The 12125-nt window shown below is 38.7% G+C and overlaps 1 protein-coding gene across 40 annotated transcripts in view; it reads right to left on the reverse strand.

Annotated features, from left to right (window-relative positions):
- Nucleotides 1–5178: 5178 nt before the first annotated feature.
- adgrl2a (adhesion G protein-coupled receptor L2a) overlaps nt 5179–12125 on the reverse strand; it is a 222131-nt gene continuing 215184 nt past the window's right edge. For 17 of the 40 annotated variants that reach the window (XM_024278248.2, XM_024278274.2, XM_024278271.2 and 14 more), the window contains one exon: nt 5179–7667. In XM_024278248.2, coding sequence (XP_024134016.1) covers nt 6829–7667 — 839 coding nt within the window. In that variant the 3' untranslated portion in view covers nt 5179–6828. Of the gene's footprint in view, nt 7668–8822; nt 11749–12125 lie in introns of those variants that run through there. The other 23 variants (XM_036211497.1, XM_036211495.1, XM_036211488.1 and 20 more) reach the window with 10 other exon arrangements.

Below are 12125 nucleotides of genomic sequence, written 5' to 3' on the forward strand. Positions count from 1 at the left end.
ATCCTGCCCTCTGATGGAGGGTAGGGCCCAAACGCCTTCTTTTCTAACCTGGTACCAGTTCCCCATCCTGATGGTTGGGGACCTGTGATTTAATGGGAATAGCTGGAATGAGTTGGGGACACCCAAAAAGTGGCGTGGAGGAGGCCCAAACCATATGTCCATATAGGACAAGTTGGGAGTGGATGTGAAGATTTTCCCCCCAAAAAACTGTGAACATAAATGTGGTTTGAACACCTTTAAAGCCATTTTTGTCCTAAGATTTAATGCACGTGTCAAAGTCAAGGCCCGGGGGCCGGATCCGGCCCTCCGGGTAATTTAATTTTATTGTTATTAATGGCCCAATGTTCTCTTGCGGTTACTTCTAACTTGTATAATCTTGACAATTTTTTTATAGAGTGTAAAATATTAAAAGTTTTTTACAGTTTAATTTGATTTTTTCTGGAATAATATTCCTGCCTTTTTATTATTTATAATTATGTTAAAAAATATGGTTTTAAAGTTTTCAAAATTGGCATTCTGCTAGCTTTTTGGACTATTTTTGGTATTTACTAAGATTTTTTAGGCTGTTTTAGATTTAGGATAACATTTACATTTACATTTTGGTTAATTTAAGCTTTTTTCAGTTTTTTAGGATATTTTGAAGTTTAGCTATTTTTTTCAGCCGCATGCTAGCTGTTTTGGCTAACCTAAGTCTTTTATTTTGTTGTTTTTTTGGCTATTTTGTCATTTAGCTAATATTTTTGCTGACTATCAGCTATTAGCTTCAGTGTTTGCAGCTATCAATTTCAGCATTTTCAGCTTCAGCGTTTTTAGCTATCATTTTCAGCGTCTTCAGCTATCAGCACTAGGATCTTCAGCGGCCAAATTTCGCTTTCAGTATTCACACTAGCATTATCGTAGGTAATGCTATATATCTAGTTTATAATTATGTCAAAAAAGTTACAGTTTTAAAAATGTAGTTTTAGAGTGTTCAACAAATGTTTATCCTGTTCGGCCCGCGACCTAAGGTGTGTTTTGGATTTTGGCCCCTTGTGCGATTGAGTTTAACACCCCTGATTTAATGGATCTGTACCGTTAAAAGTTGTATGATTAGTGTCTGAAACATCTTTATTTAAAAAAGCTCTAACAACAAAATAATTTAATTATAGTTATAAAAAAGACATCAAACTTACATTTTGACTTGGAACTGAAGAAGAAAAAATCTGTCTGGTATATCATGGACACTGTAGACCAAAAAATACTGTTACTTTTTGTTGCATGGGTGGAAAGGACCACTATGCATAATACATGACTTCATAGTATAAATGCATGAAACATGAGAGTCCGTATCCATTAACCTTAGCAGCTAGATTAAGATCCAGCCCCTCCCCCCCAAGTGTTTTTGGCTTGTTTTATCCTGATTACAAAGGTTTCTGATAGGCCTCAACTTCAAAATTCCCCGTCTGAATCGGTTGTTCCTTCTGGAGGTAAATGAGAACTGTATCCTGGCAAGGACTGGTTTATTTCACCTTTTCTATTCCTGTGCCAGTCACTCTCATCCTTTTTTTAATTTAAAACCCTGCATCTAGTAATTTCATAATTATGGGAGGGGATTATAATGAAGGCAGCTGGAGCTGCAGGTTAATTGGATTTTTCACCTCGACTGGACCAGATCTAAGTTTCCCATGGGCCACAAATTTGTACATTTGAAGTTGGGGACAGGACAAAAGAGAAAGGAGGAGGAGAGGAGTGAGCGGTTAAAAAAAAAAAAAAAGGTCCGCTTTAACTTCAAGAGCTGGGAAGTTACTTTTGTGCTGCCAGTTACTGTTTGTGGTCTTTGAGGTTTTTCTTTTGCCGGTGTAAAAATCACTTTCATCCACGTTGAAGGATCTATAATTCTATGATTGCCAATGCTTTCTGCTCACGGCTTTCCTTCTGCAAAAGCTAATGATAAATGCAGCGAAATCTTGAAGACTGGGAAGGAAAATTCTTTAACTGAACATGAAATAAAGATGAATGTGGACCTAGAAAGACAGACGGTTTTCTTGAAGAAATTCAGAGGATTTTTTTTTTTTTTTTTTGTAGAGATGCATAATTAAAATTTTGCAGGAGCTGTGACTTTTAGGAAAGAAAAAGAAGAAGAAAAATATTGTTTCATTTTGACAAGCATGAATTAAATCAAACATGTGGCAAAACTGCAATGAAAAACTTATAGATATTTAAAATATTCATGATTTAAAATGTCATTTTCTCAATCTGTCCCCCAAAAAATACAAAAATATTAGTAGTTTTTGTCTCTTTTTTATCTTCCCGTGTTGGCCTGTAATTACTCTCATACTTGTGTTGGGAGTGCATCGGTCTTAATCAGTTTCCCCGTTCTGCTGACGGCGCTTTCTTCCTTGTTTTCAGGGCCGAGCAGCTCTGTGGGAAGAACCGAGCTCCCTGCCCCTCATCTGCAATCCTACATCTTAATCAATGTTTAACGAGGGGCTATCCTCTCCCTCAGCAAAACACATGAGCAATGCACTGCATGTGATGAGGCCACACGCAACGTCTGAAGGTGCAGAGGCCCAACTCCGTCTCCAACAAGTCACAGATCATATTTCCCTGCCCCCAAATCGAAAATAAACCCACTTACCCTCAAAGTTTACCAATGTCTAAGGGTCAGAGTGTGAAGATAAACAAAGACTGAGGGGGTGAGGTAAGGGGTGAATTTTTCTTTTTTTTTTTTTTTTTCAGATTGGAAACAAGAGTGTGAGATGCAACTCGTTTGCTGTTTTTGTGAAATTCTCCTTTGAGGAGATTTTTCTTTTTTTCCAACCAAACAAGCTGCTTCAGAAAAGTGGCTCTTTGGAGTAATTCATGCAAAAATAAACAACAAACGGAACCATTTTTGGAAGCGAGGCCACCTTTTCATTATGTGCTGAAGAGAAACACCAAAAAAAAAATGTGTTTTTTCATATTTCTCAGGACCGCCTTTTTAACTGAAAAATGTTGTTACATGTTTATAGAATTTAATTCTTCTGTCTTTAAATATCCATTCCAATGAAAATTGTGTTTTTAACATGTACTTGTAGCATTTTTCTCATTATTGAAGTATTTTTTAATTCAAATCGCTGTGAATTAGGAAAAAAAATTGCTGTTTGAAAAAGGTTGTAGCTAAGGGGGTTGCACATCCAGGGAGGGGCCTCTGGTCACGTGCAAGAAAAAATCTCTAGCCGGAAGCGGAAATTTTCTTAAAATTTAGGAACTCTTTCAAAAAATTGTATTAAAAACTTTTCAGAACTATCAGCTTTTGAGCTTTTAAATGCAAATAAACTGTAATTGTCTAGCAGTTGCAAGATGAAATGGATCAAATGGAACTGCTTTATTTCCTTCAAGTCAATATAAATAGGTGTTCCAATTTGTATATCTACACCCGCTGATAGCTTATTGGTATGTCGAAGGGAAAAAAGGTCGAAAGCCTATGTGGTCGAGGAGTTCCGGCTAAGGATTTCGGGCACAAATGATGTTCTTTTGCGTCAGGCTCCGCCAGGCGGAAGGAATTCCGGCTAATAATTTTTAAGCGCCACATTTTTTCTCTGTGGCCAGATTCTCTCGCATTCAGGGGGTGCCAGAAAAATAAAAGGACAACCTCCGCTAAGGGTTAGCCCTGATTCGTGTACAAATAAATATGAAAAAGAGTAATAATTAAAACAAAATATAAAATAACTCAAAGGTTTGACATCATCAATAACTTTACCGGTGCGCTGCCCCTCCTTCCCTGATGCTGTCTAATAAAAACAAGCTCTCAGGGACAGATTTAAGGGAAGGAAGAGGAGGACATACGAGCTCAAAGCAGAGGTTTGTCTGTTTAAAATAAAATGCTTGAAATTTGAGGCCTGTGGGCCGGATCCGGCCCGTTGTTATCTTGTATAATGCGACAGAATATATCTTTATGGAGAAAAAAGTGTTGAAAGTTGATTTATTCTGCAATAACATTCCTGTCTGCTTTTATTCATGTTTATGTTAAAATAAAAAGTTACATTTTTAAAGTTTGAAAAATGTAGTTTTTTTTTATGTGTTTAGTAATCAATCGTTGTATTCGTCCTGCGACCTAATGTGTTTTTTTGGATTTGGGCCCCTGTGTGATTGACTTGGACACATCTGGTGTAAACAAAGGGATGATGGGAAGGCTTACTCCAACAATCAGAGGCAAGTTTCTAGCCGCTCTGCAGAAACTATGTCCTGGGAGACTAGAGGTTTTTTATATAATTTTATAAATAATAAAAAAAATACTGGGAATGCTTCCATAATAAAACGAAAGATGTTTTTAGTGAGTCTTTCATTTCTCAGACATAAGGATTTTTTCAATTTTATTATTTTATTTTATATTATTATTATAATTAATTATTATTATTTTAAATTAGTATTTTTTACATTATAAAAGACTTGTCCTGTCCAACAGCTAAGCAAACAAATAAAAGCTGAAGGCCTCTTGTGTTGCATAGATTTTACTATTTGTATATATAGAGGTATTACTTTTATAAAAATAGATAAATGTTGTTTTCTTTGCAAGTTTTTTTTCTCCTCATTCTCATGCATGTCCCTATCTGTGCCATTTCAACTGGCAGCAAAAAACCCAAAATGTTTGATTCTTAACTGACATTCAAGGTTTCTGTGTGAAAAAAAAAAAAATCACAAAAATGGAAATAATTCTTTTGACAATTGGAAGATAATTGCACAAAATGCCACATAATTGTTGCAAAAGTTAAACAACACACAGCAGCGCTATGCGTGCTGACATAAAGTGCATTCCTGCCACATTCTGAGTCATTTCCTTCAATGCCAAATGGTAAACAGTGCAATTTCCACTCACCCTGCTGTGAGCTGTCACTCCGCCTCAACTGCCGTTATGTCAAAATGCTTTGTAAATTAGCATTACCTGAGGCGTAAAGCACACAGGAACGGAGTGTGGGCTTGAGCAGCAGCAGACATTAATTAGAGCAAATATGTGTCACAGCCAGGAATATTATGTATTATATCTTCCTACAACTGCAGCCATGTGTAACATTGACCACTTGTTAGGCCCCAGACTGTTCTCCACTCCCACGCAGCCAATATCTTCCTGCAGGATTTCCACTGTGTCAGGCCCTTTAATTGTTCCCAATCTAGTGCTCACTCAATAATGTACTAAGTGGACAATTCTTTCAACCAGTGTCATTTTTGAGCCTTTATTAGTGTAACAACCACACAGAGGAACATTTACAATGCAACTCTCCTACCTGAGTTTGTCATCTTTGAATCACATGGACATGATTTGGCTTCTCTAACACACGGTGGCATGAGCTCACTCTACTCTGCAGCGATCGAAGAAAACAAACATAAAAAAAATAAGCAAATAAATCCTCCAGGAACAGATTAATCAACTGACCTTTCAAGGTGCTCGGGGCGTACTTGTAACCTGAGTCGAAAGTGTCATTTTGTCCATAGCAAAATAATCGAACCTCATTTTCTAAAATCGTAGCAAAAACACAAACCATTAAAAAGCAACTGGTATTTGACAAAAAATCTCACATTTATTGTATTCGTTAAACAAGTGTTGAACTTTACATCAGTCTTAAGTGATGAGCCCCTTATGTTTACATAGAAAACATGAGCTACAGTACAGCATGTATACCAGTGCTGGAAAATATTCACACATTTCCCATCCATTTCTGGGAAAGATTCTTCAATAAATAAAATATCCAAACCCGAGCGGAAGAACAACATTTATGATAAAAACTTTATCGTCAAAACTCTCGCCCAACACTATGTGTGACTTTTAAAAATATCTGTTTGGATTACACAAAAAACTGTGCAATGCATAAAATGATCTTAATCGGGTTTTTGTTGTAATCCCACTCTACTAAAGTAATGCCACTTTGGCAAAGTAAGACGAACATTACAATGAGCAATATCAACCAAACTCATGAAGCAAAAAACACTGTTCACAAGTGGAGAATGTGAAGATGAATCATCGCTCCTCTCTTTTCAAAGCCTTTACGTTCAAACGTACCACCATGAATGAAGTGTTGGAACCATAAACACACTGTATAACATATGTGCAACCTCTACACAATAGGCTCTTAAAATTTTGCAATTAAAAGGTTTCTTTATAGTTATGGTTTGCCATGGATTTTTATTTTACACTAGCAATACAACAAAATATATATTTGAGCAGTTTTCCTTGACAACAGTTCAAGTTACAGCTGAGAAAAGATAAGGCCAGGGGCTTGATTGCTAGTGGTTTTACAATCCAAACTTCATAGTGATGGGGGAGTGGCCACAACCTTATCCGGAACATTTCACAAACATGTCCTGGTCCGGGGATGGAGGATCATCTACAGTTAAAAAAAAAAAAAGACTTGGATGTTGGGGAGTGTATGTACAACCAGGAAAACTGCTGATAGGATGTAGCTAGAAATGTTGCTCTTCTTCTTTTTTTTATTCTTTTTTAAATTTTATATATGTTTTTTTGTGTTTTTTTATTTTCTTATCTTAAAAGTTTTCTCAATTCTTCAACAGCAGCAGCACATTTAAATACATTGTTGGCTTGTCTCTTAAATTGAAATCTGACTCTGCATTGTATGTACAGTCTCTTTAAACTTTGCACCGCGGTGCTCCGAGTCCATACGATTTGCTGGGAAGAGAAAAAGACCGGAGTGATTTAGTGGAGAAAGAAGGTTGCAGATGGACGGTTGGGGAAGTTTGCAAATGGAGAGCGTGCGTGTTTAAGTTCTCCTTAAAATGAAAACAACCACCTCCCCCCCTTCGCCTTCACCGGCGTCAGGTCTGAGTGAAGACTGTTCGGGGTTGATTACAATACGTTTAAAGGCTGGTCACTAATTGCATCTGTCCTTCCCGCACGTCACCTTCCGGGATGCAGTCTTCTTTTGTGACGGGGATGATGTAACCATCGTTCTCCTTTCCTATCTGATAATAGGCTTGGAGTTGGTGGCCAGCCCCCATGTTCGGCATGCTCTTGTAGTAAACGTCCTCGCTGTCGCTCCTCTTCGTGGGGGACAAATCCTCCACCACGTCGGGGCTGCTCTCTGGACACGGAGAGTCTCTCAGATTAGGCATACTAGTATACAAGGAGTCTCTGTTTGGGGACTCCAGGTTATCGTCGGGGTTGGTGGGCGTCAGCTGGCTGACCAAGGTGTCCACTTCCCCGTCGGTCTTCACTTTCTTCTGGGGCGCGTACAGAAGCGAGTGAGTCCGCTGAGGGATGAGAGGCGCCTCCAGCTCCCGCTGGTTGTGCAGCTCCAGGCCCACCGCGTCGCTCACGTGCACCAGAGACGAAGCGTCAGCCACAATGGAGGGGCCGTCGCCGCCGCCGGTGCGGCCGCCTACCACCGTCACCTTGGGCGGAGCCCGCTCCGTGTGGTGGTGATGGTGGTACTGCGGAGGCTGCTGGTGGCGGAGTGGAGGGCGTAACGTGGAGGGCTGTTGCTGACTTTTGTTACAGGCACGCAGGTTGTTGTGCACGAGCTCGGATATGATCATTTTCTCGAAGGCAGCGTCGTCCAGACTGAGGCCGCAGTCCACCACCTGCACGCTCTCATCAAAGTCCCCATTACGAAGAGAGTAGCTATTGTTAAAGTTACCATTTAGCGGTAGTGTATCCATTGCACTTGTATCCCTCACTGCGTTGTTCAGTGAGTGTCCTGGAGAGAAAAAGAAAAATGTGAGGGGATTTTAGTCAACAAAAATTAAAAAAAAACTATTAAAAAACAGGATTTTAATGCTGTTTAGGATGCAGTTTCATATGAAAAAAAAACTAAAAAAGTGATTAAAGCCATGCTATAAATCTGTTAGTTCAGGGGTCCCCAAACTACGACCCACGGGCCGAATCCACATTTGTCCTGGCCCCCACACACTATCACAAAACACATAATTTTTTTCTCTCAATCAGGCCGATCGATACCCACATAGAACGTGACGTTTTATTCCACCCTTCTGCAGTCTGTATGAGAGAGGATAAACTATTTATTGGTTTGATTATGTTTGTTGTGATTCACTTTGTCTTTATTTCTTTATTATTGTTATTTTTCTTCCATACATTTTTTGGGACGTCCATAGCTCTTCAGCTCTTGCAGCTATTAAAATATTCAGCTCTTTTTATGCTAGCTTTTTCAATTGTTTTGGCATTTACTCAGGACTTCTAGGCTATTTTAGGGTTTAGCTAATATTTTAGCCACAGGCTAACTGTTTTGGTTAGTTTAGGAGTTTTTCAAATATTTTTAGCTGATATTTTTTCTTTATGCTAGCTGTTTTGGCTAAATTACACATTTTACCAGGTTTTTTTTTAGCATTTAGCCTATATTTTAGCTACATGCTAACAGTTTTGGCTAATTTAGGCTTTTTTCATTTTTTTAGGCTAGTTTGGAGTTTGGCTAATATTTTAGCCTTATGCTAGTTGTTTTCGCTAAATAGGTCATTTTACAGTTGTCTAGGCTAATTTGGCATTTAGCTAATATTTCAGCTACATGCTAGCTGTTTGGGCTAATTTAGTCTTTTTTCCAGTTTTTTAGGCAACTTTGGAGTTTAGCTGATATTTTAGGCTTATGCTAGCTGTTTTGGCTAAATTAGACATTTTAACAGTTGTTTTTGGCTCATTTGGCATCTAGCTAATATTTCAGCTACACGCTAGCTGTTTAGGCTAATTTAGGATTTTTTCAGTTTTTTGGGATAATTTGGAGTTTAGCTGATATTTCAGAAACATGCTAGCTCTTTTGGCTAATTTAGGCTTTTTTCAGTTTTTTAGGCTAATTATCAATTTAGCTCATATTTGAGTTACATGCTAGCTGTTTTAGCTCATTTAGAATTTTTTCAGGTTTTTTCGGCTAATTTGGCGTTTTGCTAATATTTTAACTTCAGTGTTTTCAACTGGTAGCTTTGGCATTTTTAGTTGTCAATTTCAGCATCCTCAACTATCAAAACTAGCATCTTCAGTTCATCTTTTAGCATTCACACTAGCATTATCGCAGGTAATGCTTTATATCTAGTTTTTAAAATGTTTTAGTATTATTTTTCCTCTATGAAGATTACAGAAATGAAGCATTTAAATGTTTGCATTTAGGCTGTGATTTATTTAGCCTACAAACCGACCTCGCTCCCACATCAGAGACGAAAACAAATGTAGCCCTCACAAGAAAAAAGTTTGGGGACCCCTGTGTTAGTTGGGCATAATCCTCAACATAAAATACACCGTCATGCATTATTTGCAAAAGGAAATCATTTTACTTTCTCGTATTTTCGCTCCTTAACCTTCCTCTGGTGTTAGCTTTCTGCTGCCATCTGTGGTGTTAACGGGTCATTTTGGACCCATGTAATAAATCAGCCATAAAATACCCTAAAAATAATCTTTTATCATCCAATGTTTTTCTTAACTCTTGGTTAGCTGGTTGGGCTCCCTTATCCATGAAAAGATTGGTTTTAATATGCTTTTGTGGCTCCCTGGACATTTGTTTTAACAGCATACCCCTCGTTTTCAATGTCTAAAAAATGGTCAAATGAACCTTCAGAGAAGAAAGCGACAAAATAATCAGTTGTTCTGTTACCTGAGTGTAACTGAGCGATATTAAAACACATTTCTTAAATGTTCAGCAAAAAAAAAGATTTCAATTTTAATATTATCAAATATAGTAACATCTATAGTGCTTCGGGTCATTTAGGACCCGTATATATTTACTTAAAAAAAAGGGCAAAAACAAGTCTTTTTTTCCACACAATAGAACTTAAATGTTTAACAATATTTAACAATATGAAAAACAGAACATTCACAAATAATAAAAAATTACAAAGATTTGCAAGGTCAAATAAACAACAACCAATCACCAGCAACATTTCAGCGGGCAGCTCAGGTTTATTTTTTTTTACTATGCCCACCATGGTGAGTTTCCTCCTGAGAAGTTCTTGTCCAAGGTCAGAGCTGGTAAAAAAAATTGTCACAAGTGATGTTGTGACCCTGCAGTCCAGTAGTCAAATTGAGGACTACACGTTTTCCTTGGTTTTTTTCCAGGGATACCGCTTGCAGATTTGCCTGTGTAAATCTGTAGGTTCCACGCATAGCTTGTTTTAGCATCACAGGCTGCCCAGATTTTTATGCCATATTTGCCAGGCTTGCTGGGCATGTATTGCTGGAAGGGGCATTTTCCTCGGGAAGGGAGAAAACGTTCATCCACTGTCACCTCTGGCCCTGGGTTGAACATCAGTGGAAGGAGTTGCACCCATCTCTCCCAAACATCCCTGATGGGAGCAAGCTTGTCAGATTTTGCTCTGGTATCTCGATTGTCAAATCTGAGGACACTTGAGATCATCTGAAAGGTCTGAAGAGACATTGTTGCACGGAAAATATTTCTGCCCGTTGATGCATCCCAGAGACTCTCAATTGCCTCATTGCTGGATCTGTAAACGCCAGCAAGGAGGAGAACACCAATGTAGGCATCCAGGTACATCTCATCAATGTCTTTCCACGTGTTGCCATGGACTTTTTTCCCCTCAAGGTTTGTCATAGCAATTATGACTTTTTTTAGTAACAATGGCAAAAAAAGAGCACGTCTTGATGTCACTTACTCTTGTCACAGCAAACCTTGTGACCCCAGGGGTCATTTTGATGATGTTTGCAGCAGCTGTCCTTCCATGCACATCAGGAGGAACTGTGCTCCAACGGATGTTGCCACGTTTGGATTGGAATGATTCAGCAGGCGTAGCTTCAGTACCAGTGACCTCCTCTTCAGACTGATCAGTTGTGTCTGTTTCTTCCAATTGGTACTCCGCATCATCTTCGTTCTCAGAGGCCTGCTCATCTCCATCGCTAAAATCCTGTGTGCCATCTGCCTCATTTGCAGCAAAAATGTGATCCAAAGCTTCATTTACAGTTAAACTTCTCCTCATTGTTGCATCCTGCGAATTGGAAATGTGTACTTTGCAAGTCACCACTTATATACACTCAAATGGCTCGACAAACCTGGACAAACCATTGTTTGTTCTCGCGAAAAGGCAAAGAGAAAAGCCCCCAGATGAAGCTCAAGTGGTTGGGGAAGAGGCTGTTGGTTGATTGTGCGTTTATGATTTCATTTTTGGCATTTTTTATTGTTTTATGATCAAAAATTTTAACCGGGTCAAAAATGACCCAACACCACAAAAGTCATTTTTTTCACCAGAGCACTTTAAAATTTAGTAAAAAAACCCAAAAGATTTTATTTTGTTTAAATGGAAGTCCCCAACAAAGTCAAAAAGTTTCAACGCAAAAAACAAATGTATGAAGTACTTTTATGCATGCTAAAACTCAAAACGGGTCCGTGGGGACCCTAACACCATAGGAAGGTTAACTGTTGTCAAAGAAGCAGGACGTTAGGCGATTAGGTCTGCCACAAACGTGACAAAGCATCAATCCCAAACAACATTAAGAAACAAAACAGTAATCACAACACACCGGGAGATGTCCACAAATACAAAGCCACAAACTGGCAAGCTACAACACTTACAGGTTTTCTAGCTAGTATTAAGTTGGATGTGCTGAAGTGTAGGAAAAGACAGATGAGGAAATTAAAACAAAAAGATAGGAAAACAAAGGAAAGTCTCTATTAGCATGGGTCAGCCATCTTTGTTTTTACTACGGGGGGAGCCCACAAGCAGCACTTCATCATCATCATCATCATCATCATACACAGCAGATGAAAAGAGTCACTTTAGACAACTCACATCATGTTTGTCTGTTCAGGCTATCTGGTCTAAGAGCAGCTGATGTACAAAAGAAAGTAAAATGATTTATTGTAACATGAAAAATCACTCGAAAACAAAGCAAAATGTAAAGAAAAAAGTCTTCACGCAACTTTTGAGAGCAAGGGTTCATCAAATGAAACAAACAAGCATTAAACCGCTTTTAATTTCATGAATGACAACAGTTTTTTTTCCCCTCTTTTTTTTTCGACTTTATGTCAGTACACTTGCTGTCCATTAGTTGGCAGCTTGTGTACCCAAAGCTAGCAAAGGTCAGAGCTTGCCCACAGCCCGGCACTTGGCATCCATCACAGTAACAGTTCCCAGTGAGACTCCGGTCACCAGCAGAACAGCTCAAGAAAACACAGCCGCTGCAGAGGTCAGGTGCAGTCATGTTA

This window comes from Oryzias melastigma, linkage group LG4 (assembly GCF_002922805.2).
Source record: "Oryzias melastigma strain HK-1 linkage group LG4, ASM292280v2, whole genome shotgun sequence".
In the NCBI taxonomy this organism is placed as follows: domain Eukaryota; kingdom Metazoa; phylum Chordata; class Actinopteri; order Beloniformes; family Adrianichthyidae; genus Oryzias; species Oryzias melastigma.